General features: G+C 39.2%; 1 protein-coding gene across 2 annotated transcripts in view; it reads right to left on the bottom strand.

Annotated features, from left to right (window-relative positions):
- KDM4B (lysine demethylase 4B) overlaps positions 1–21,827 on the bottom strand; it is a 255,297-nt gene that overhangs the window by 93,709 nt on the left and 139,761 nt on the right. For both annotated transcript variants that reach the window (XM_043986635.1, XM_043986644.1), the window contains exon 8: positions 15,106–15,243. In XM_043986635.1, coding sequence (XP_043842570.1) covers positions 15,106–15,243 — 138 coding nt within the window. The remainder of the gene's footprint in view (positions 1–15,105; positions 15,244–21,827) is intronic.

The following is a 21,827-nucleotide window of genomic DNA, read 5'->3' as shown; positions in this document are numbered from 1 at the left end:
AGAGGTCTCCTGATTGCCATAGTGGAAAGACTCCTGTGCTGGGGGGCAAACTGTTTCCCCTGTTTAGTATATCCTGGACACACATGTTCTGAAGAGAAACTAGAAGGTTTGCAATCATAAGAAAAATTTGCATCCCTTATGGCTGAGATAAGATATTTGTCTTCAGGAGTCACCCAGCAAAGCATATTCTGAGCAGGCTGGCAACTGTCACCAGTGGAAGAAAACAAGCAACAAAACTATCATAAGTGCATAGACGAATGAATGATTAAACAAAATGGGGCCCCAAAGAAACTCCACAGAGTGACGTGGCACTGACTGAGTGGTGCAGAAAGCAAGCTGTATTTCTAAATTGCTCCTGTTCTTTGGCCAGAACCAGGAAGACAAAAAGCAATGGTCATTTCAAAATGGACAGGATCAAAAAGAGAGGAAAAAATTCTCTTTCCAATGCTCTCAGTAGATTGGGAATAGACAGGAGAAGTTCCTGTTTCTTTCTCCTAATCATAATGAAGACATTTTGCAATCATATCCCTATGACCAGACGATGGAAAGATGACAAATGTTTTATTTCTAAGTTCTTAAAGAAGTTGGTGGGGACGGGAAGGGAGAGGGAAGCATGCTCATCAGATGGTAGATCTAACAGAGGCAGGTAAGACTGCCAAAAGAAAAGAAAAAAGGATTCTCTGTAGTTCACTATAACAGGTGTTAAACATTTAGTACTTTCGAGGAATCATAAAAACAAATGTACTGTTCACTAGAACAACAGAAAAATCACCTACCATGTGCTCAATGCACCTGTCTACCCTAGTACATCTTTATCCAAGGTGTACAGACACCCACAATGAATGAAAAGGGAAAGGAAAGACACCCAGATTGAATGAATAGAACATGAGATTTGTTGCCCCTTTAGCACATTTAATGTGAAAGAATAAAGATGCTTTTAAATAATATCTGTAATAGTTTGTGAAGATTTCCTCCAGAGACAGAATTAGTTGCCAGTCACCAGCAGGGATGTGCCAGGGGATCCATAGAGGGTAAGGAATTTCTTTTAAAAGAAGAAGCACACTGAGCCTGCTGTTCTCCAAGCATTTCAATCATTCTCCCTCACTAGAGGAGGACAAGAATGAAGTGGCTGGAAAGAAAAACACCAAAACAATGTGACTGTCTTAGCACCAAAACCTTTAATAGGCAAAATGTTTTGTGAAATAGTGAGTTTGGCTGGAATATAGAGCACCGTGGGGCAGGGAGTGTGACACAGCAGTTACAAAGATAAGAAAATCTTAGTCTATATTAAAGACATAGTGGAAGGTGATTCTGTACACTGGACAGACAATGGGATACTATCTTCACGTCTAGATACTATGAGAAAAAATCATTAATAATTGATTTCGGGGGGGGGGGCAGATTTCACTTTCTCAGTGCCATGTTGTCCCCCCCCCCCCAAATCCAGTTTTCCTAGAGAAACTTCATCAAATTGAAGATGGGACAAACCCAAGGGAACAAAAGGAATGGAGATAGACAGAAGGACTGATGGGATTAAACTACACCTAGATAATGGACTTTGCTCAAAGCAACTTGAGTGAAGGGTTTTGCATTTCTTTCCCTGATGTCATGCCTAGAATTCATTATAATACAAACCACCTTCAAATCATTTCAACCAATAGATTTGAATAATGCTAACCAATTAGATTTGTTTGATGTATGATGACCCAATTGGATTTGATAGGTGTATAACACCTACCTCTATCAAAAGAGGGCTTCAGGGGTGTCTTCTGGATCTCTCTTGGCTCTTGGGGCCCACATGGGTCTCTAGGGGGCTTTTCTCCTGCTCATGCTAACTGGCTAGCTAAACTCTCTCTTCTTCCTCTAACACATGGCTGGAGACCATGAGAAGTTAGGGAGACAAATGGTCAATCCTTTACTGGCATAATATTATAAATTAGTATGCTTACCCCAAACTGGTGTCTAAATAATTATTTTAAAGTCACAATACCATGTTTTGGCTTTTCCAAGTGAAGACAACCAGGACGGTGAGAGGACTGCAAATCATGTAATATATCGGTCAGTAGAAGAAACCAAGTCTGTTTAGCCTGGACAAAAGAAGACTTAAGAGTGGGACATATGACTGTTGTCTTGTAAGTATTTAAAAGATTATCATGTCAAAAAGAAATTAGGCTTATTCTGTTTAGCTAAAGAAAACTAGGAGAAATAGTTGCTTAGTATAAGATTTCATTGTGACAAAAGGAAAAATGAGCTAAAATTAGAACCACACTAAAAGGATTGGCCTCAGGTGGTAGTCACTTTTCCTTCGAGAGAAGTCTTCAAAGGATGCTGGATGATTTGTTGGGGATATTGTACAAAGAATTCCTATTAAGGTACAGGGTGGATTAGGATCTCTCCAAGGGCCTTTCCAATGATAATATCATGAGGTTTCATTATCTCTAGTCACTCATCTGTGGAAATGATCTAGAATATAAGGTCCTCAACAACGTGGCCCCAAACTTCCTCAGCAGCACCATCCTGCATTAGTCCTCTCAAAAGTGCTCTGTAGGGGGCAGCTAGATGGCACAGTGGATAAAGCAGAGGCCCTGGATTCAGGAGGATCTGAGTTCAAATATGGCCTCAGACACTTAACACTTACTAGCTGTGTGATGCTGGGCAAGTCACTTAAAGCTCATTGCCCCATCAAAAAAAAAAAAAAAAGGTGCTCTGTATCTGAATCAGATTAAGTCAACCATTCCTCAAATGTTTGCTAAATTTTGGGGGGTTTTGCCTTGATGTCTTTGCTCTGCCCATGTTCTTTTGTATGGGCAATAAATTTCTTGCACAGGGCAATTACACAACAAATACTGGCTAAAATACATTTTAAAGCTTAACTCCCCCCCTACACACACACACATATTTCAGAGATATTACAAGTCAAACACAGTCAACATTGAACATAAAACTGTGAATGAACAATAACTATAAGGGGCCACAATGTCAATCTGTAATATTTTACTTAGCTTATACCTTGAGAGAAGGTCTACTTCAGAAAGACTGAGTTTTAAACAGTGTTTAAAACCTAGCAAGGAGTCGATCTGACTATTTTTGTCAGTGTGAACCTGAGTACTGTTTGACAGAAAGAGGTAAAATAATAACTCACATTTATATAGTATTTAAACTTTGTAAAGAGTCTTATGGACATAATCTCATTTTAGCCTTATGACAATCCTGAAAAAGGTTCCATTATTGTCCCCATTTTACAAATGAGGAAACTAAAACTCAAAAAGCTTAAGTGACTGATTTGCCTACAGTCACACAGCGAGTGTCTGAGAGGGCAGTCAAACATAGGTCCTTCTAACATCAAACACTGTGATCCCATTTGGGGTTTTTAAGGCAAAGATACTAGAGTGGTTTGCCATTTCCTTTTCCAGCTCATTTTGCACATGAGGAAACTGAAGCAAAGAGTTAAATGACTTGCCCAGGATCACACAGCTAGTAAGTAAGTATCTAAGGCCAGATTTGAACTCAGAAAGAGGAGTCTTCCTGACTCTAGGCCAGGCATTCCAACCACTGCGCTACTTAGCTGCCAATCAAATATAACACTCTATGTACTATGCCATTCTTTAGTTCTGTTCTCTAAATTCTCTGAATTGGATCTTAGATGGTAGAAGAAAGAAAACTCCAATATGTGCATCAGAGACTTCAGGATATAACCACCAGATACTGAAACAAACAAAATGATAGTGGACAAGAAAAGACCTTTACTACCTTCTCTATTCAGAAGATTTCAGCTTCCAAAACTATTTGATCTTTTTACAGGAAAACACTTATTCCTAGAGGTAGCTGGTGGTGCAATAGAGAGAATGCTGAACCCGGAGTCAGGAAGATCTGAGTTCAAATCCTGCCCTGGACATTTATTTGTTGTGTAAACCTGAGCAAGTTACTTAACCTCCCTCAGCCTTAGTTTCCACATCTGCAAAATGGGTATAATAAAAGCACCTAACTCCCAGGGTTGTTGTGAGGACCAAATAAGATAATATTTGCAAAACACTTTGCAAACCTTAAAGTGCTATATAAATTTTAACTATTATTATTGTTTCTGTTGCTATACAAAAACACAGCGACTAGTAAATTACAGAGAAAATATGAATAAGCTACAGTGAGCATAATAATTAGCATAGCAATTTACTACAAACACATTACATCTAACACCATAAATCAGAGGATTGATAAGGCAAAGAAGAAGGTGAGACCATGGAAGGCTGGGTAAGGATTTAAACAAGTTGGAGAAGCAGTTGTCTTTTCCAAGAGGTTCCATCCTCCCCTGCTTCGCCTTTTCTCCCACCTACCTTCTGTCACCTCCCTTTGGGCCTCTGGCTAATCATCTAGAACAAGTGAAATCATTACCCAACAGAAGGAACAAATAGTTCTTAGAACAGCAAAACCAATTTGATTCCCATTTTACAGTAATTAAGTTCAACGTAAGCCAAGTTGCATTATTAGAAAAGGTCCCTTTCAATCCCACTCCACCATCACCACCCAGCTGCCTAGATATCTGGGAACTGGCTGCAGACACTATGGATGTAGGGGAATACCGACAGATAAGACCATCTGTGGCAAGAGCATATTGTCAGTACACAGAGGGAAATAATTGAAGACTTCCTCCCCACCCCAACATCAACTCTGCTCGGCAAAAATACTCTCTCAAAATTCTTCTTCTGAATGAGGTATAAGATTGCTCCTGGGGAACTGGAACAAGCACCTGCCGAGGCAGAGGACCAAGACACTGGGCAGACACCTAGCCAGAGCTGGAACGTTATCAAAAACTACATTTGAAATGTCTCTTCATCTTAAAGGATATTTCAAATAAACAAGCCTTCAAGCTCTGCAAAGGGGAAAAAAAGCTATTAACTTGTGTGTGTCATATTTTCAACCAGGCATTCCAGCTGAATTCCAACCAACTTGTCCAGTCCTAGAAGGGAACCAACTTAAAGATCATGAAACCTCATAAAATTAATTTGGTTTCATACCTGAAAGAGACACTTACATGTAAATTTCATCTTCAAGTAAAAGGGTCATATCATGTTGACCTTTCCAATTAGTAATCCTACTACAAAGTTAACAATTTGTGGTTGTGTCTTGAAAAACTAGCCTAGGTTTTCCTAACTCAAAAGAAAATCTAGCAAAATCAGCCCAGTAGGCAATAAATGAGCAAACTTCTACAGTATGTTGCTAAAGCATTCAAAACATTTAACTACCTCTAGATGGCCTAATAGGAAGATAACTAAATTAGACTCCTCAAATATTAGTACTAGGAAAGGTCTTAGCTATCATTTAGTTTCATTCCCCCCCCCCCCGGGGGGGGGGGTCCAGAGAAGGGCAATGATTGGGTCTCCAAAAGTTAATAGAGTCCTTCTCTCTCATATTCCAGCAAAGGGCACATGAGATATGATCATTACTTTTTTTAACCATACAGAAAGAAGATGACCAGGCCAACATAAAAAACATGATTCAATGACAATGGAGAAAAAAGTCTGTTCTCACAATCAATTCTTCTGGCTCATCCTCTACCTGCAGGAATTCTCAGCATCAGTCACGACAGGCCTTTAACATGCCTACTCTCCCCATTCTCTGTGTTTCTGCTCATATGAGGTCTTCCACCTGAGAGATCCCCATTCCCTTAAAGACCCTTTCCTTTAAAACCTCAGAAGAATGAATACCCTTTGTCCTTTGCAGCACTTGCCACACAATTATGTTATCACTTAGTTTTTGATATACCTCATCACAGAGTATCACAGGAAGGAATAAAGATTATCTAGTCCAACTCATTTTACAAATAAGGAAACTGAGGCCTAGTGAAGTTTAAAACCAGACCCTATGACCTTAAATGTGATGCTTCTTAGACCATAATGCTGTCTTCAACTAGTTTATACCATCCTAAAGAAGAGATATTGTCTACCTCTACCCAAGAGAAATCTTGATGAATTTTGTTCATACTTACTACACTTGGTAAATACTTAGCCTCAAAGTTTAATCATTAATGGTTCCATGTTGACTTGGAAACTTATCACTAATACTACCCCAGAGATTTATGTTTAATCTGATGCAGTTTAAAATTTTTATTGATGACTCTAATTAAGGTATAGCTAGCATGCTTATATAACTTGTAGATGACACAAAAGTGGGCTAAGTCAACACACTGGATGACAGAGAATGGATCCAAAAAAGTAGCAATAAACCAGAACCGACTGAATCTATTAAGTTAAAACTTCAAATACATGAAGATGAGTTATGACTAGACAACAGGTTTCTCTAAAAGATCTGGAAATTTCAGTAGATGCAACGAATCAACCTTGTGATAAAGTAGCCAAAACAACTTAGGAAATTTGAAGGATGAATAAATTAAGGGTTAATGTCTAGGATTAGGGAGGCCATCCACCCTCCACCCTCCACCCTCCCCCTCCAACTCTGCCTAAGGTAGACTATCTAGAGTATTTTATCAGTTTTACAGTCATTAATATTGGGAAGGATTTGCTGGAGAATATACAGAAAAGCGTTAACAAAATGGCAAAGGACCCTCAAATTATCCCCTAAGAGGAATAGTTAAAGGAACTCAGAGTAAGATGTAATAGCTACATTCAAGTACTTGAAAGACTGAAGAAAAGTAGACCCTTTCTGTTTAGCTTCAGAGGTCAAAACTAGGAGCAATGGAACCAATGGTCCAAAAATATTTATAGCAGCTTTTTGTAGTGGCAAAAAACTGGAAATTGAGGGGATGCCCATCAACTGGGGAATGGCTGAATAAGTTGTGGTATATGATAGAAATGGAATACTATTGTGCTGTAAGAAATAACAAGCAGGAGAATTTCAGAAAAACATGGACTTACATGAATTGATACAAAGTGAAGTAAGCAGAACCAGGAAAACATTGTACACAGTACTAGCAATACCATATAATGATCAAACTGTTTTCAGCAACACAAAGATCCAAGAAAATTCAAAAGGACTTATGATGAAAAATGCTATCTGCCTCCAGAGAAAGAACTGATAGAGTCTGAATACAGATTGAAGCATACTATTTTTCACTTTATTTTTTGGTATTTTCACATCATGAGTAGTATGGAAATGTTTTACATGATTGTACTCTTACATAATATATGATTTATATAATTTCTTTGATAATTCATATAAAATTGCTTACCATCTCGGAGAAGGATGTGGGGAAGTGAGAGAATTGAAACTCAAGATTTTTTTTAAATATTAAAGATTGCTTTTACATGTAATTGGGGGGAAATAAAATTATTATTCAAAACAAAACAAAACTAGGAACAATGGATAGTCTCAAAGAGGCAACTTTAGGCTTGACACTAGGGGAAAACTTCCTAACAGAGCTATTCACAAATACAAAGGGCCACCTAAAGAAGTAGTAGGTTCACCCTTACTTTGAGCAAATGCTGGATCACCTGTCTGGGAGTTAGTTGTAAAGGAGATTCTTGTTCAGACATGGATTGGAATTGATGACCTGAGGCTCCTTTCAACTCTGACATACTGTAAAGACTGTTTGTCTGTCTGTCTCTTAGGAACCAGTCCAGAGGGAAAGTGTCTTTGCTTAATTAACTAAGTAAAGGAAATAATCTAGTTGGTTCCCCTAACCTCCAAGTGAAAAATTAAGTGTTTTTAAAACACATATAACAAAAAAGTTTCCATTTTTCATCATTCAGTTGAAAATACTCTCTAAAGTTACTAAAGATCTCTTAACTGCCAAATTTACTCTCCTCTTCTCAGTCCTCATCCTTGACTTCTCAGCAGTTATTAAACATTTTCTTCAATGTGATACTTCCTTCTATGTTTTCAGGATACCATTCTCTCCTGGTTCTACCTATGAGACTGCTAGTCTTTAATCTTTGCTGGACGTTCATCCAGGTCACTCCAGCTGACCATTAGTATCCCACAGAGTTCCATCTTGAGTCCTCTTATTCCTCTATACTATAGAGCTCAGTGAGGAAGATAATGAGAAAGTATAAAGTCTAGATGAACTATACCTCCGGGTACTTAAAGGACTGGCACATATGATTGCTGGGCCTATGGAGAATTGAATGAGTGCTTCAAGACTGGAGGGATTAACTTCAATTCTTAGTAGAATTCTCTAATGTATTATTAAACGAGTGGCTGGACATCTAAGGGTGGTAGGCATGCTGTAAAGAGAAGTCTTATTCAAGTATGGTTTAGACTTGATGGACACAGGGCTCTTCCAACCAGGAGACTTGTGTGATTTGATAATCTTCATATTTCAAATGTCAAACAATATCAATGGGGCTTGAAAGTTAACAGAGGAAGAAATGGAAAGATAAAAACATTAAAAGTAGAAGATAGAGTGTAGCTAAATGGTGCAGTGGATAAAGCACTGGACCTGGATTCAGGAGAACCTGAGTTCAAATCTGGCCTCAGACACTTGACACTTACTAGCTGTGTGACCCTGGGCAAGTCAATTAACCCTCACTGCCCCGCCAAAAAACAACAAAGCAGAAGATAAAGTGTTCTTCTACTTCTATGTCCCCTATAACGGGTTCTCAAGTAATAAAGACAATGGCAGACTGTCCATAGCTAAAAACAACAGGTAAGAGAACCAAATAGAGACCAGATATTCCAGAATCACTACCTCCTGGACGGAAAAGCAATGCTCTTTCCCAATGATAGGAAGGTACTATATAATGTGAAATGTTCTTAGGTTGACAGGAAGTCTAGTAAAGTAAATAATGGTAGAGATGGAAATCACTTAGCTTCTCTGTCTACCAACAAAAAGGTAGAATGCCTGCCTGCTGAACAGATGCATAATGAGGGTTAATGGTGATAAAGTGCCTAAAAAGGAAAAACACTTCACAAACAGTATTATCACAGAACATCACAACAGTTACTAAAATGCCCATTTCCCATTCTACTGATGAGCTAATGATATAATGCCATGTTTATGTTCAAAACAAATAGTTCTTGCTACTCCACAGCAAATTCAAGAACAGAGACCACAAAAGACCAAGCAAAGGTCACTGGAAGTAGTGAAATTTCAAAAACGTTTACTATAAAATACAGTCAAATTCCTTCATCACAGGAACTGAAGAACCACCCAATATAGCTATAAAATGAAAATTTCTTCAAAATAAGCTGCCCTTGGAAGGCTCACAATTAAATTAAATTAAACGCCTCAAGCACTTAATATTTTCAAGAAAAACAGACTCTTGACCAACCATGATTAAGAGACAGGTAGAATTCAGCCCTGGAAGGAACCTTTGAACAATAACAGGTCAGAACAGAACTTAGGTATATTTTGGTCCAAGTCCCCATATTTATAGCACGGAGAAACTGCTACTCAGGTCACATGGGTCTTTAAGTGAACAAATCTAAGATTTGAGCCAAAGTTTTCATATGTAAACTTGCATATTTTTCTTCCACATCACACCAAATATGACTAGACTGTCCTTTTACCTTCATGCAGTAAGAGGTGGCACATGAAAAACCTAGTTGTGGCTCCAAAAACACACTTCAAATATGGCACTGAGAACTACAGCTCTGGGAATCCTGCAAAAAGAGGTGGTCCCAGACATCACCAGTCATGGCTGGCCCCCGAATGTCTGCTTGACCCATTCAGCCTCAGTCTTGTACATAGCTCTCTGTGCCACTTGTTCAGTAATTTCACGCTACGCCGCTTAACAATATAAGCGTAGAGGCTCAATCTAAAACTGCACTTCCCAAATGTCACTTGTTTGTGAACACATGGCTGAATCCAAAATTGCTTTTAATATCTGAGTAGTCCCCATTGGTGCCCACTGTAGTTAAGGGTCTGACAGCACTCCTCTGATAAACCCCAATATCTGGGGTTTACAACTCAATCTTGGCCATTGGCTCCAGACAAACACAGTGGACATGGTCATAATACAAATGAGAATATGGCTTCTGTCACATCAGCTTGAAATCTCATTATCAGAATTGTCATCATTATAATCTGCCCCCCCCCCCCCCGCCACCGCCTGCCTGCCTGCCTCTCTCTCTCTCTCTCTCTCTCTCACACACACACACACACACACCCCTACCTAAGAGGCAGCAATTCTATAAAATTTTATATTACTTCTTTACACTAAGAACAAGAATTCATAGATCAGAGCTCTCATTTTATCTCTAAAATAACCATAGTGTTCCCCTTGTGTGAAACCATCAACCATCTTCTTAGATAAATGCTAACCAAGGCAGCAGAGAATGACTGGAGAGCTCCTAATTCTTAAGTTAAAGGAATCATGGAGTGACAGAATTTTAGACAAAGAGTCAGGTGACCTGGGTTCTGGTCTCAACTCTGCCACAAACTCACTGTATGATTATGAGTAAATCACATCCCTTCTCTGGGGTCTCAAGCACTCTCATAGAGCAGATAAGAAAGTTGTATTAGCTGGTTTTAAAAAAACCACAAGCTAGTTATTGGATGAAAGAGATTTCTTATTATTCTTTGAACTGAGTAGTGGGGCTTATACCTCATCCAACACTGCCCCAACAAGCACTGACCTTATAGCCAAACCACTCCAGTCACACTGATCCAAATTAAATGATCAGCAACTATCTGGGCCAGCGTGTGTGACTCAGGGGGATTAAGTCCTCTGAGCTCAGCTGCCGGTACCATGCTGCTGGCTGCTACCTGTTACCCCAGTAATGGCGTACATACACAGTGTAATATGAGATAGTGGTAGAGCCAGTGAGCAGTACAAAGAAGGCACCACAAAACTTCTGTGTCAGGAGGGGAAATGAACAGTAGAATGTCACTAGCATCTCCAAGCCTAAACCTTTTTGTGTCTATCCACATAGCATCTTTCACAGTCGTCCCCTTCACTTTGTTCCCATGGTCACATAGTATTGCACTCATATAAGTTCTTTGGACTCTCACAAGGTCTATTGCAACAGCTGCCTAACTGGACTCCCTACGCCTCCAGTCTCTGTCCTCCACAGAACTGCCAAAGACCCTTCTCTGTTGACTACTGTAAGCCTTTCAGAATCCGCTCCCAGTCCATCTAACACAGACCGTGGACCTGCTCTCCTCACACACAGAACTCCACCTCCTGTCTTTATGTTTTTGTGCTGGCTGCTGCCCATTTACGGGATGTACTTTTTCCTAATCTCTGCTACAACATGATCTTGTATCTTCTTTTATGTGTCTCTATATGCTGTGTCCCCTAATTAGACTACAAGCTCCTTGAGTACAGGCACTGTGTCACTTTTGTCTTTGTCTACCCAGCATTTAGCACAGTACCTGCTACATTGTAGTGCTATTTAAATTAGCAATTTCAGCTATCTGTGTCATTTTTATATTAATCATATAAGGGCAGGGACTATCTAAACTTCCTACCTCCCTTGGTGCCTAGCACATTATTCTGCTCATCCAGAAGGTGACCAAAGTCTACTCACCCATAATTATATCATTTCTGACCTGACTCAAAAGCTGGTCTACCCTCAGGTTTTTTAAGTCCTTATCTGGCAGAAGATATAAAACAGGTAATAAGGGGCATCCCAGGAGAACCATAAGAAACCTGCACTGGGGGGAAGGGGGTGGGGAGGAATGTTAGAAATTTAAATGTGCTATTTACATGGGAACCAGATGATAGCAGGAGGGAAATGGTCAGGGTGTCATGAGTAACATTACTTCCAGTACCACAATAAGACTGGAGAAGCCAATCAGACTGGCCTTTGGCAAGGACAGAAAACCAATTTGGACAATTAGGATGGGAAACGTGGTGAACAGTGACAATATCACTGTCATTACATGACAAACAATTGTGAGTAGAGCACAAATAGTCACACACAGACCTTTCCAATGGCCACAATGACTCTCTCTAGCCCTAGTTACTTATGGAGAAATGGAATATATAGCTCAAAAATATCTAACTTTAGCCATAGGTAGATAATACAGGACCAGTGAGAGTTCCAGTGTTGAAGGGTCCTAGTCATACTACATGGGGACCAGAGAAAGCATCAGTTTAATAACTACTGAATTCTCAACCTAGAGACCAACCCAGAATAGTGGTCATACATATCAGAGGATTGTTCTTTTTTCCCTTGTTTTTCCCTTTAGGATTTAAAATTTGCCTACCAGTTACATCTTTCTGGCATATACATGTACATAATTCATAAACATTCTTCTTGCCCAGTGCTAGAAAATGACAACAAGAAAGCAGGGCCTAGAGCAAAGTCTGTCAAAGAGACAAGACAAGGCAGCATGATAACTTCTCATGTTCCAAGTAAAATCAGCTCTTAATGGAATTTCCATCAAGTGGTTTCCTATGCCCTCCAAATTGTCAATTAAGAAACTGTAAAGATTTATATTTGCAAAGTTAGGAAAAATTTATTTTTGAACAAGCACAGAGTTCAAATATAAAATGTGTTGGCTAATTATAGGGCCCCTAAGACCATGGACAGCAGCAAATGACTGTAAAAATAAAAGTCACCTTTCAGTTGCCTAAAGAGATACTAAGAAGAATTGCTTAGTCATGGAAAATTATAGGGTTTGACATAGTAAAGCTGATACCTGCCAGCTTCAATACAACTAGCAAATGTTCTAAACCAGGAGGAAGGAAAAGTAAGTAATATGCTCAGCATGACAATTCAATCATTTAATTTTCAATTCACCAAACTCTTATCATGTGACTCCTTTGCAACAAGACACCAAGCTAAACACTGGGGATATATAAGGATGAAAATGACATGGTATAGTAGAAAGAACTAGGGTAGCTAGGTGGCACAGTGGATAGAGAGAGCCCTGGGCCTGGAGTAAAGAGGACCTCAGCTCAAATTCAGAAATGGCAAATTACTCCAGTATCTGAAACAACTCAACAACAACAAAAACAGAAAAAAAGATTTGGAAATCAGAAGATCTTGGTTCTCTCTGACTTTTAAGAAACTTAAATTCTCTGGGCCTACTTTTCTTCACCTTTATTATCTATAGAGTGTGTTCTGGCTCAAATTCTATAATCCTATGACAGCATCCCTAACCTCCAAGAGCTTAAACCATTATTAGGGTAAGGAGACCCGCTACATCTGCTAATAAGAAAAACAATGTAGAACATGAGGGGAGGGATAGCTAGGTGGCGCAGTGGATAAAGCACCAGCCCTGGATTCAGGAGTACCTGAGTTCAAATCTGGCTTCAGACACTTGACACTTACTAGCTGTGTGACCCTGGGCAAGTCACTTAAACCCCACTGCCCCACAAAACCAACCAAACAAAAAACAAAAAACAAAACACATGGGGAGCAAAGAAAAAAGATCCAGGAAGAACATCTGGAGGAGGTTTACAACTGTTTAGAGAGATATGGCTGAATCAACTGTGGAATCTCAATATAATAGAATAGAATTCTGTCATACATAATGACAAGTAAGAGATACTAAGAAGTAAGGAAAGACAAATAATACAGAAAATATGAGTATGAAAATATAAATGTATCAAAACATATCCACAGATAGAAACGTTCACAGATAACAAAGGCAACATAATACAGAAGACTACTGGACTTGGAGTCAGAGGCCTTGACTAAGGTGACTAAGTCACTTTAATATCTTGAGATCTCAGTTTTCTCATCTTCAAAATGCTAGGATTAGAATATATGGTCTCTAAGATTCTGTCCAATCCTGAAGTCCTAAGATCTTAAATTTATGAACTGTGTGACCCTGGGGCACATTTGCCTCAGTTTCCTTATATGTTAAATGAGCTGGAGAAGGAAATAGCAAACCTGTCTAGATCTTCGCCAAAAAGACACCAAATGGGATCATGAAAAGTCCATGACTGAAAAATGACTGAACAAGGTTCCTTTCAATTATGAAGTCTTAAAATCTTAAAATATTGTTAAAGTTTTCTATTTCTCATTTGTTAAATCAAAATGCATATATTCCCTGTTTTTGTGCATTGGAAGCATGAAATTTACATTAGAAATTTTAGGAAGGAAGAGAGAAAGAGGTAAGGAAAGAAGAAAGAGAGGAAAAGGAGAATAAAGGAATCTGCATAAGGAAACTTGATTCTTATAGGTTTAGAGCTACAGATGTCAGGTCACCTAGTTCAACCCCTCAATTTACAAATAAATAACGTGAGGGCCCAGGTTGGTCAACTGATTGCCCAAAGTCATTCAGAGAGGGAATAATGGGGACAGAATTTGAACCACTGGGCTGGCTCTGAAAATTCCTCTTTCTGCTTTGCTATGCTACTATCTCCAGATGTAAGCAGAAGCTCAAGTGATAGTCAAAAATCAAATTCCCTCAATCCCCAGGCCCTGAGATACATCAATAATGCACATACTTCTTATAGTTTCAGTAAGGGTATCCAACACTGAATAGTTCCCCTACCAGAAAGAGGTAGGAGGAGCAACTTGAGCAGGATCCGAAAGTCCCGCTCCCAGTGTCCTGGCTAAGAGAAAATGGCAAATATAAAAAAAACCTTAAAGGTGATTAGGTCAGAATGAGGGAATGGTCAGGAATACAGAGACCATCCATGTCATGCGGAGAGGAAAATGAACAAATGGGCAAGCCTCCCCTCTGAGCACTCAATGAACAGTGGCTAAAAGGAATGGGGGCAGTTATCATTGTCTCTGAAAAACAACAAAAACCTCATCTATCACCTCACCACAACGCAGGGAGCAAACTTTCTGAAAACCTTAAGAAGAGCCACATGAAGGACCATTTCTATGCAAATTTCAGCAGTGCCGTCTGAGCCTAATTCCTGGAACAGAACAAACACCATGCATAGTATCTCATCTTTGGGCAGCACTCCTAGGCTCATACTCCTAGGACAAGAAAAATGGCTGGTATTCATATAGAGCTTTACATTTTACAAAGCCCCTTAAAAGATATGTGTTCATTTGACTTTCAAAAGGGCCCTGTCAATCACACAAGTATTATAAGTATTGTCATCCCCATTTTTAAAGATGAGGAAATTGAGGCTCATAGAGAAGGAAATGATTTGCCCAAATTCACACAGCTCGTAAGTAACAGAGCCAGAATTTTTTTGTGTCCAAGGTCAGGTCTCATTCCAGCTGCAACTCTGCCTGAACATTCGAGTTAAAAAAAGTTTTGATTAAAGCCCTTTCATTAGGGCAGGTGCTTACCTGAGTAGCCATCTTGCCATAATCGATCCACCGCAGTGTGGCAAAATTGGTAGACTCAGCACAGTTGAAGCCATGATTGAATCCTGCGTGGTATCCATAGGGAAAGGTAATCATAAACTCGCCAGCCTCCTGAGTGATCTGAGGGCAAAAGGGGTCAAAACAGATGAGGATTCAGTTCAAAATTGGTCAGAACAAGCATGTACTGGCTAGAGCCATTTCAACTGTATTGCTAATAGAGTTCTCATTCCGGGGACTCTACCTAATCACTGAGAACAGCAGGGGAAGCTTGACACCAGGAGATCAGAGACCAGAAAATTCAAAGGTTAAGGTCAGACAGGTGACATTTGACATAAAGGACAAAATACATAACATTCTATTTGAAAACAGCTTTGGGAAGGAGAGTGGTATAAGGAGAATTGGACAGGCAATCACAGGCTTTCTGACTAAATAGCTACATAGAGTCTGAGGTATGCCACTTTTTCCCTCTGGGTTCAGTTTCATCACCTGTCAAATCAGGTGATTAAAAATCATTAAGGGGGCAGCTAGGTGGAGCAGTGGATAAAGCACCAGCCCTGGATTCAGGAGGACCTGAGTTCAAATCTCACCTCAGACACTTGACACTAGCTGTGTGACCCTGGGCAAGTCACTTAACCCTCACCGCCCCCCCCAAATAAAAAAAAATTTAAAAAAAAAAAAAAGATCATTAAGAATATCTGCTTCTAATAACCTATGACCTCATGTATTCTTTTAGGAAAGGAAAATTTCCCCAATGAGCTATAAGTAGGCCATTTATACTAAGGAAATGATCCTGGCTTCCTATAGTACATTCAATGGCACCAAACTGTACCAACATGCTGCCTACTTGAAAGTTGTGGTCACTCATTTTGAGGTATCTCTAGCTATCCCCCCCCCCCCCGCATACTTACTGTGTGTCCTCAGTAGGTGCCATGAGGATCAAGATGGTGCTTTGTAATGACAGGACCATAGGTTCATAGATTTAGAGGTTAGAGAGATCTCAGACCACAGCTAGTCCACCATCTTCATTTTGGTTTGGTTTGGTTTGGTTTTGGTGAGGCAATTGGGGTTAAGTGACTTGCCCAAGGTCACACAGCTAGTGTCAAGTGTCTGAGGCTGGATTTGAACTCAGGTCCTCCTGGTCCTCCAGGACTGGTGCTCTATCCACTGTGCCACCTAGCTGCCCCCACCATATTCATTTTGTAGAAGTGGAAGCAAGCTTTAAAGACGTTAAGCGACTTGGCCTAATTCCTCAGGTTAAGTACCAGAGAAATGCCTGCCTCTTCAAGTCTACTGTCCTTTCTACTTCCATGCTACCTAACCTTTTGGGATAAGATTTCAGATATTATAAAACCAAGATGAATAATTTTGTTCAATAAATTTTCATATTACTGTTGAAAAGAGCCAGAAAGACCAACCCTGTCATATATCTATATAATTTACAAAAAAAGGCCTTCCTGTCAAGTATTCTGATTCCTTTCTCTTAAACTGTCATTTATGTTAAGGTCAAAAAGACCTACGATAATCCATTATCCACGGGGGCAGAGGATCAACTCAAGTTATTAAAACCATGTTAATATTCTCAGAACCTTCAGAAAGATCAGACAATATCTTTACATGTAACGGAAAAAAAAATATCTCATAAAAAGAAAAAAAAAGAAAAAAAAAAAAAAGAAAAAGAAAGATCAGACAAATCATCTTCAAAGGTTCAGCCTGAATAGTCACCTCCCATTAGATAAAACTGAAAAGCACAACAAAGTTTTGGCATTCTTGGTACAGGCTGGACAAAAGGGAGATGTGACAAAATTAAACCAGTCTAATGATGCATGTAAAATTTATCCAGTTCTACCAGGCAACCTGGGGAGGAAGAGTGCAAGGAAGGCAAAAGAGATCAGGCCAATCTGCTGACTTTTCAGGGAGCCTGAACTAAGGGGAGGGGTGAAGGCAAGATAGAAGAAACATTTTCCCTTAGGCCTATTATTTTCAGACAGCCAAGTGCAATGGGAGGGGGGGAGGGGATGACAGTAGCAGGTAAAGGCAAAGAAATCGGAGGTATTCAACAGGGGACATTATAAAATTATTCCTTCCTAGTTACAGGTTAGACTAAGATATTTTCCTTCTGTCAAAAAATGCAGGGTTTGATATCATCATTTGAGATATTCTCCCATTTGTGTGACTCTAAGCCTTTATATGAACCAATTCTCAACAGATAGCCAATTATGATCAGCCTGTCACTCAAGCATCTACATCCTCTAAACATAGAAAGTGTCTACAAGTGAGACAAATAGAGAAGGAAGTTCAAGGCATTTCTGAAGATATTAATTAGACCCAAAGCCACAAAGCATGATAGTCCAGCTACTATGGACATATTCCTGCTTCCTAAAATGAGATTTCTCTCCTTAGCATCCACACTCCCCTAGCCTTCAATTTTAGGATTTCAGGAAGGGACCATAAGTAGATTCTTGACAGTACTAATGCCAATAAAGCAACTGAAGCACTATTTATACTGGTTTCATTTAGGAAATTAACAGAAGACAAAATGTTTTTTTAAATTTAAAATTTTCAAAAAACCTACAACAGAATCCAAAATCAAAACTTACACAGATAGAATTAGAATTGATTTCTTTTTGGATTAATTACAATTACAGTTGAGAAAATTAAGTATTAAGTTCTATTTTGAAAATTCTCCAGGTGATAATATCATGACATTTTCAGAAAAATTAAGAATGAGGATGAATATATCAAGAAGTTAAGCCTATGAGTCTATTTTATAGAGTCCTCCAATTTTTATTTATGATACTGTCTCTTGAGGGCAGGCAGGAACTAAAATTTGGGGCTTCATCTTCCCAGTGTCTACCATAATGGCAAAAGCTTACCAAATACTTGCTGATTACTTCAGATCTCAATTCCTCCCTCTTCCCCCCAAAAAGGATCACAGGCTACATTTTACTTCACTGGTATTTTTAAACTTACCTGCTTATCAAGGAAGGTTCTAAGAATTATGACAATTATATATTTTAATATGAAATTTGTCTTTCCCCATCAGAAACTTTCAAATTCCTAGTGTACAGTGGTGTAGGAATTACTCGGGACAAGCAATTACTTTGATATGGGGTTCAATTTGTGACAACAATGATTACTGTACTTACTAAGCTAACATCTTGATCAGATGAAACTAGATTGGGCTGGTTTCTCTTCCTTTAATTAGTTTTTTTAATTTTAAAATATTTTTTTATTGAAGTCTTTTGGGGGTGGGGGGTGGGGGGTAGGCAGGACAATGAGGGTTAAGTGACTTGCCCAGCGTCACACAGCTAGTGTCAAGTGTCTGAGGTTGGATTTGAACTCAGGTCCTCCTGATTCCAAGGCCAATGCTTTATCCACTGCACCACCTAGCGGGCCCCCTCTTCCTTTAATTAGTTGAGAACTGTCCTATTTAATTGTTCCCTATTAGGGTTTATAAGATAAAGGTTTTTAAAAGCACCCTTAGTAAGTAACTGTTTGAGATACTGCAGCTACAAATGGTGAAGGAAGTCAAGCATTTTAAACCCAGAAAGTTTCACTGCTCTCTTTCATTGTTTCAAATTCTGTGGTTTTAAGAATGGATATATTTCTCCAATGGGCAGTGAGGTGGTTCATTGGGTAGAGGGACAGGCATAGAATGACACTTACTAGCTGTATGACCCTGGGGAAATCACTTAACTGCCTCAGTTTCCTCATCTGTAAAATGAGCTAGAGAAGTTAATAGCAAACAACTTCAGTAATTTTTGCCCAAAAAAAAAAACCCCAAATGGGGTCATGAAGAGTCAGACACAACTAAAATGACTCAAACAGATAAACTGAAAACAACTCAACAATATTGCTCCAAGGAAATATGCAAAAGTTGCAGTTCTTTAAAAAAACCACTTCAATAACTGTTTGACATATGATGTGTCTATAGTAGGTATTGCCAAGTCAAGCATTTTAGACCCACAATGAAATGAGTTCTTTAGGGAACCATCAGCTGGGTGGGAAATGAGACCAAATTAATCCTTAGAAAACAAGCAAAAATTTCCGGAGGAGGTCTTTTTTTGTTTTTGTTTTTGTTTTTGCAGGACAATGAGGGTTAAGTGACTTGCCCAGGGCCACACAGCTATTTAAGTGTCAAGTGTCTGAGGCTGGATTTGAACTCAGGTCTTCCCAAATCCAAAGGCCAGTGCCCCATCCACTGCACCACCTAGCTGCCCCTCCAGAGGTCTTTAACACTGGGAGAGAGCTAGATTAATTTTTCCTGGAGGACAGGCATTTTTTTTTGCCTTTTTTGTATTCCCAGAACTGAGCATAATGCTTGGGACATAGTAATGGCTTAATGTTTATGGATTTTGAATCAACAGTGCTCTGTTCTTAAAGTTGGAAGAATAATAAGACCAGTAAAAAGAAATAATCTTTTGCTTGTCACGGGCAAAATGCAAAGACAAAAAGTTGAAAACAGTAATTTTTAATGATAAAATTCTTATCAGAAAAAGCCAAGAAGGGGGCAACTAGGTGGCACAGTAGAGAAAGCATGGGCTCTGGATTCAGGAGGACCTGAGTTCAGATCTGACCCCAGATATTTGACATTAGCTGTGTGACTTTGGGCAAGTCACTTAACCCTCATTGCCCCACCCAAAATAAAAATCAAACAAACAATAACAACAACAAAAACAGGAAAAGCCAAGAGAACTGTAAAATTTGGTCATAAAACATCTAACCTCTGCAAAGTTTGGGGGACTTTTTTGTTCCACTGAGCCCAGAAGTCTTGTCTTCATGGAAGGAAGGATAACCTTTGATTAATATACTGATTTACCAAAGCAGGATCCCCAAACAGATGGCATTACAGCCTTGCATCAAATCACAGGTCATGAAAAATTATGAAATTCTTTCAAGAGATCAAGATAAATACGCCTCAATTGCCTAGGAACACAACATATTTCAATCCCATTGAAAAATTATGGGCTACAATCAAGACCAGGCTTGGGGGAAAAAAAAAAATTGACTTCATCAAAGGACTGATCTGATTTGTGGTTTCATGAAGAATTGAATGTGTGTCAAACTTGTGAACTAAAACTCAAATTGTATAAAACAAGTATTTGCAACAAAAGGGCACATGACATTTTTTTGAAGATGTAAGAAGTTATAAGGTTAATTGTATAAATCAAATTATTTTACTTTGTCACAGTAAATTTGTACACCACAGTAGAGCAAAATTTTCCCCCTCTTAACAGAAGTTTTGTCTTATGAGAGAAGGGGAGCCAATTTGTGGGAGGCTGTAACCTAGAACTTGACTAGATACTGCATGACAGTCCAACCCCTTCCACAAATCAGGCCATAACTGAAGAGTGTTAAGTTAATAAGGAAAGATTATGTTTCTGTCAAAAAAATGTACACCCTCTGTGTCTTCATTTCAAGCCCAAAGTGTATGTCTTCCATGTCACTGCTGTCAACATTATTCCAACTATAAATTAGAAAATGCTCAGGATGATGGATAGGCCATGCAAAAAAGTAATAACTAGTGAAAAGATGCTCAACCAAAATGTCATTCATGAAGAAAACACAAAATTTAGTAACTTCTATAAACTCTCAAAGAATAAATGGAAAAAAATAGATCACAGAAATAAGCTATTAAATGATAATTATTAAAAGTTGATTTTGATATTTTTCTTCAAGAAGTAAATACCATTTGAAAGATTTATAGTGTGAATATTCACTTGCTTGAAGGTTGCCAAAAATTTCAATGACAGAATCTAACCAGATTGCTAAAGGATCTTTTTCTCTTTTTGGGTAAAAATGCTGCTTGGAGGGTGGAACCAAGGTGGCAGAGGAGAAGCTGTGACTCCCGCGAGTTCCCAATAAACCTGTCCACTCACTCCCAAATAATTCCATAAAAAAAAATTTTTTTTAAACCCAACCAAAACAGAGCAGCCTAACGCACATAAGAACAGAGTGAGACTATTTTCCAGCCAAAGACAGCAACTGGGATCACCTGCTGATCCCACTAAAAGGAGAGCTCAGCACTAGGTCCAGACACTGCCAGGAACAGACCACGCCTCCAGAGCCTTGGAGTCTTCAGCACCAGCTGCTTCTTCTGAGGCTTGGCTTGCAGACCGCTAAGGGGTGAAGTGACTGCAGTCTCTGCTGGAGTTAGGGCAAAGTGCCCTGGTTCTGAACCAGTGGGCTGAATTGAGAGGTGGCAGCCCAGTAGGGTAGGGGCACAGGCAAGCCAAGCTTCCGACCATAGAGAATCAGATCATCTGCTTCCAGGTTGAGATGAGTAGACAAAAAAAACAGTGGAGGGGTAGACTAGAATACACCTTCAGAAGAAGATAACAAAGTCAAAGCTCCACCATCCAAAGCTTCCAAGAAAAATATGAACTGGTCTCAGGCCATGGAAGCACTCAAAGGGGACTTTGAAGAGAAAGTAGGAGAGATAGAAGGAAGATTTAGAGAGATGGAGGAAAGAATGGAAAGAGAAATGAGAGTGATGCAGGAGAGTCAACAGCTTGAAAAGCCAAATGGGAAAGGAGATACAAAAGCTCTCTGAAGAAAATAATTGCCTAAGAATTAGGATTGAACAAATAGAAGCTAAGAGAAACCAAGACACAAGAAAGCAAACTCAGTTGAATAAAAAAAAAAGAGAGAGAGAGAGAGAGAGCAATATGAAATATCTCCTTGGAAAAACAGCTGACCTGGAA

This window comes from Dromiciops gliroides, chromosome 1 (genome assembly GCF_019393635.1).
Source record: "Dromiciops gliroides isolate mDroGli1 chromosome 1, mDroGli1.pri, whole genome shotgun sequence".
NCBI lineage: Eukaryota > Metazoa > Chordata > Mammalia > Microbiotheria > Microbiotheriidae > Dromiciops > Dromiciops gliroides.
The sequence above is the reverse complement of the archived record's forward strand: the minus strand, read 5'-3'. Positions and strand labels throughout refer to the sequence as shown.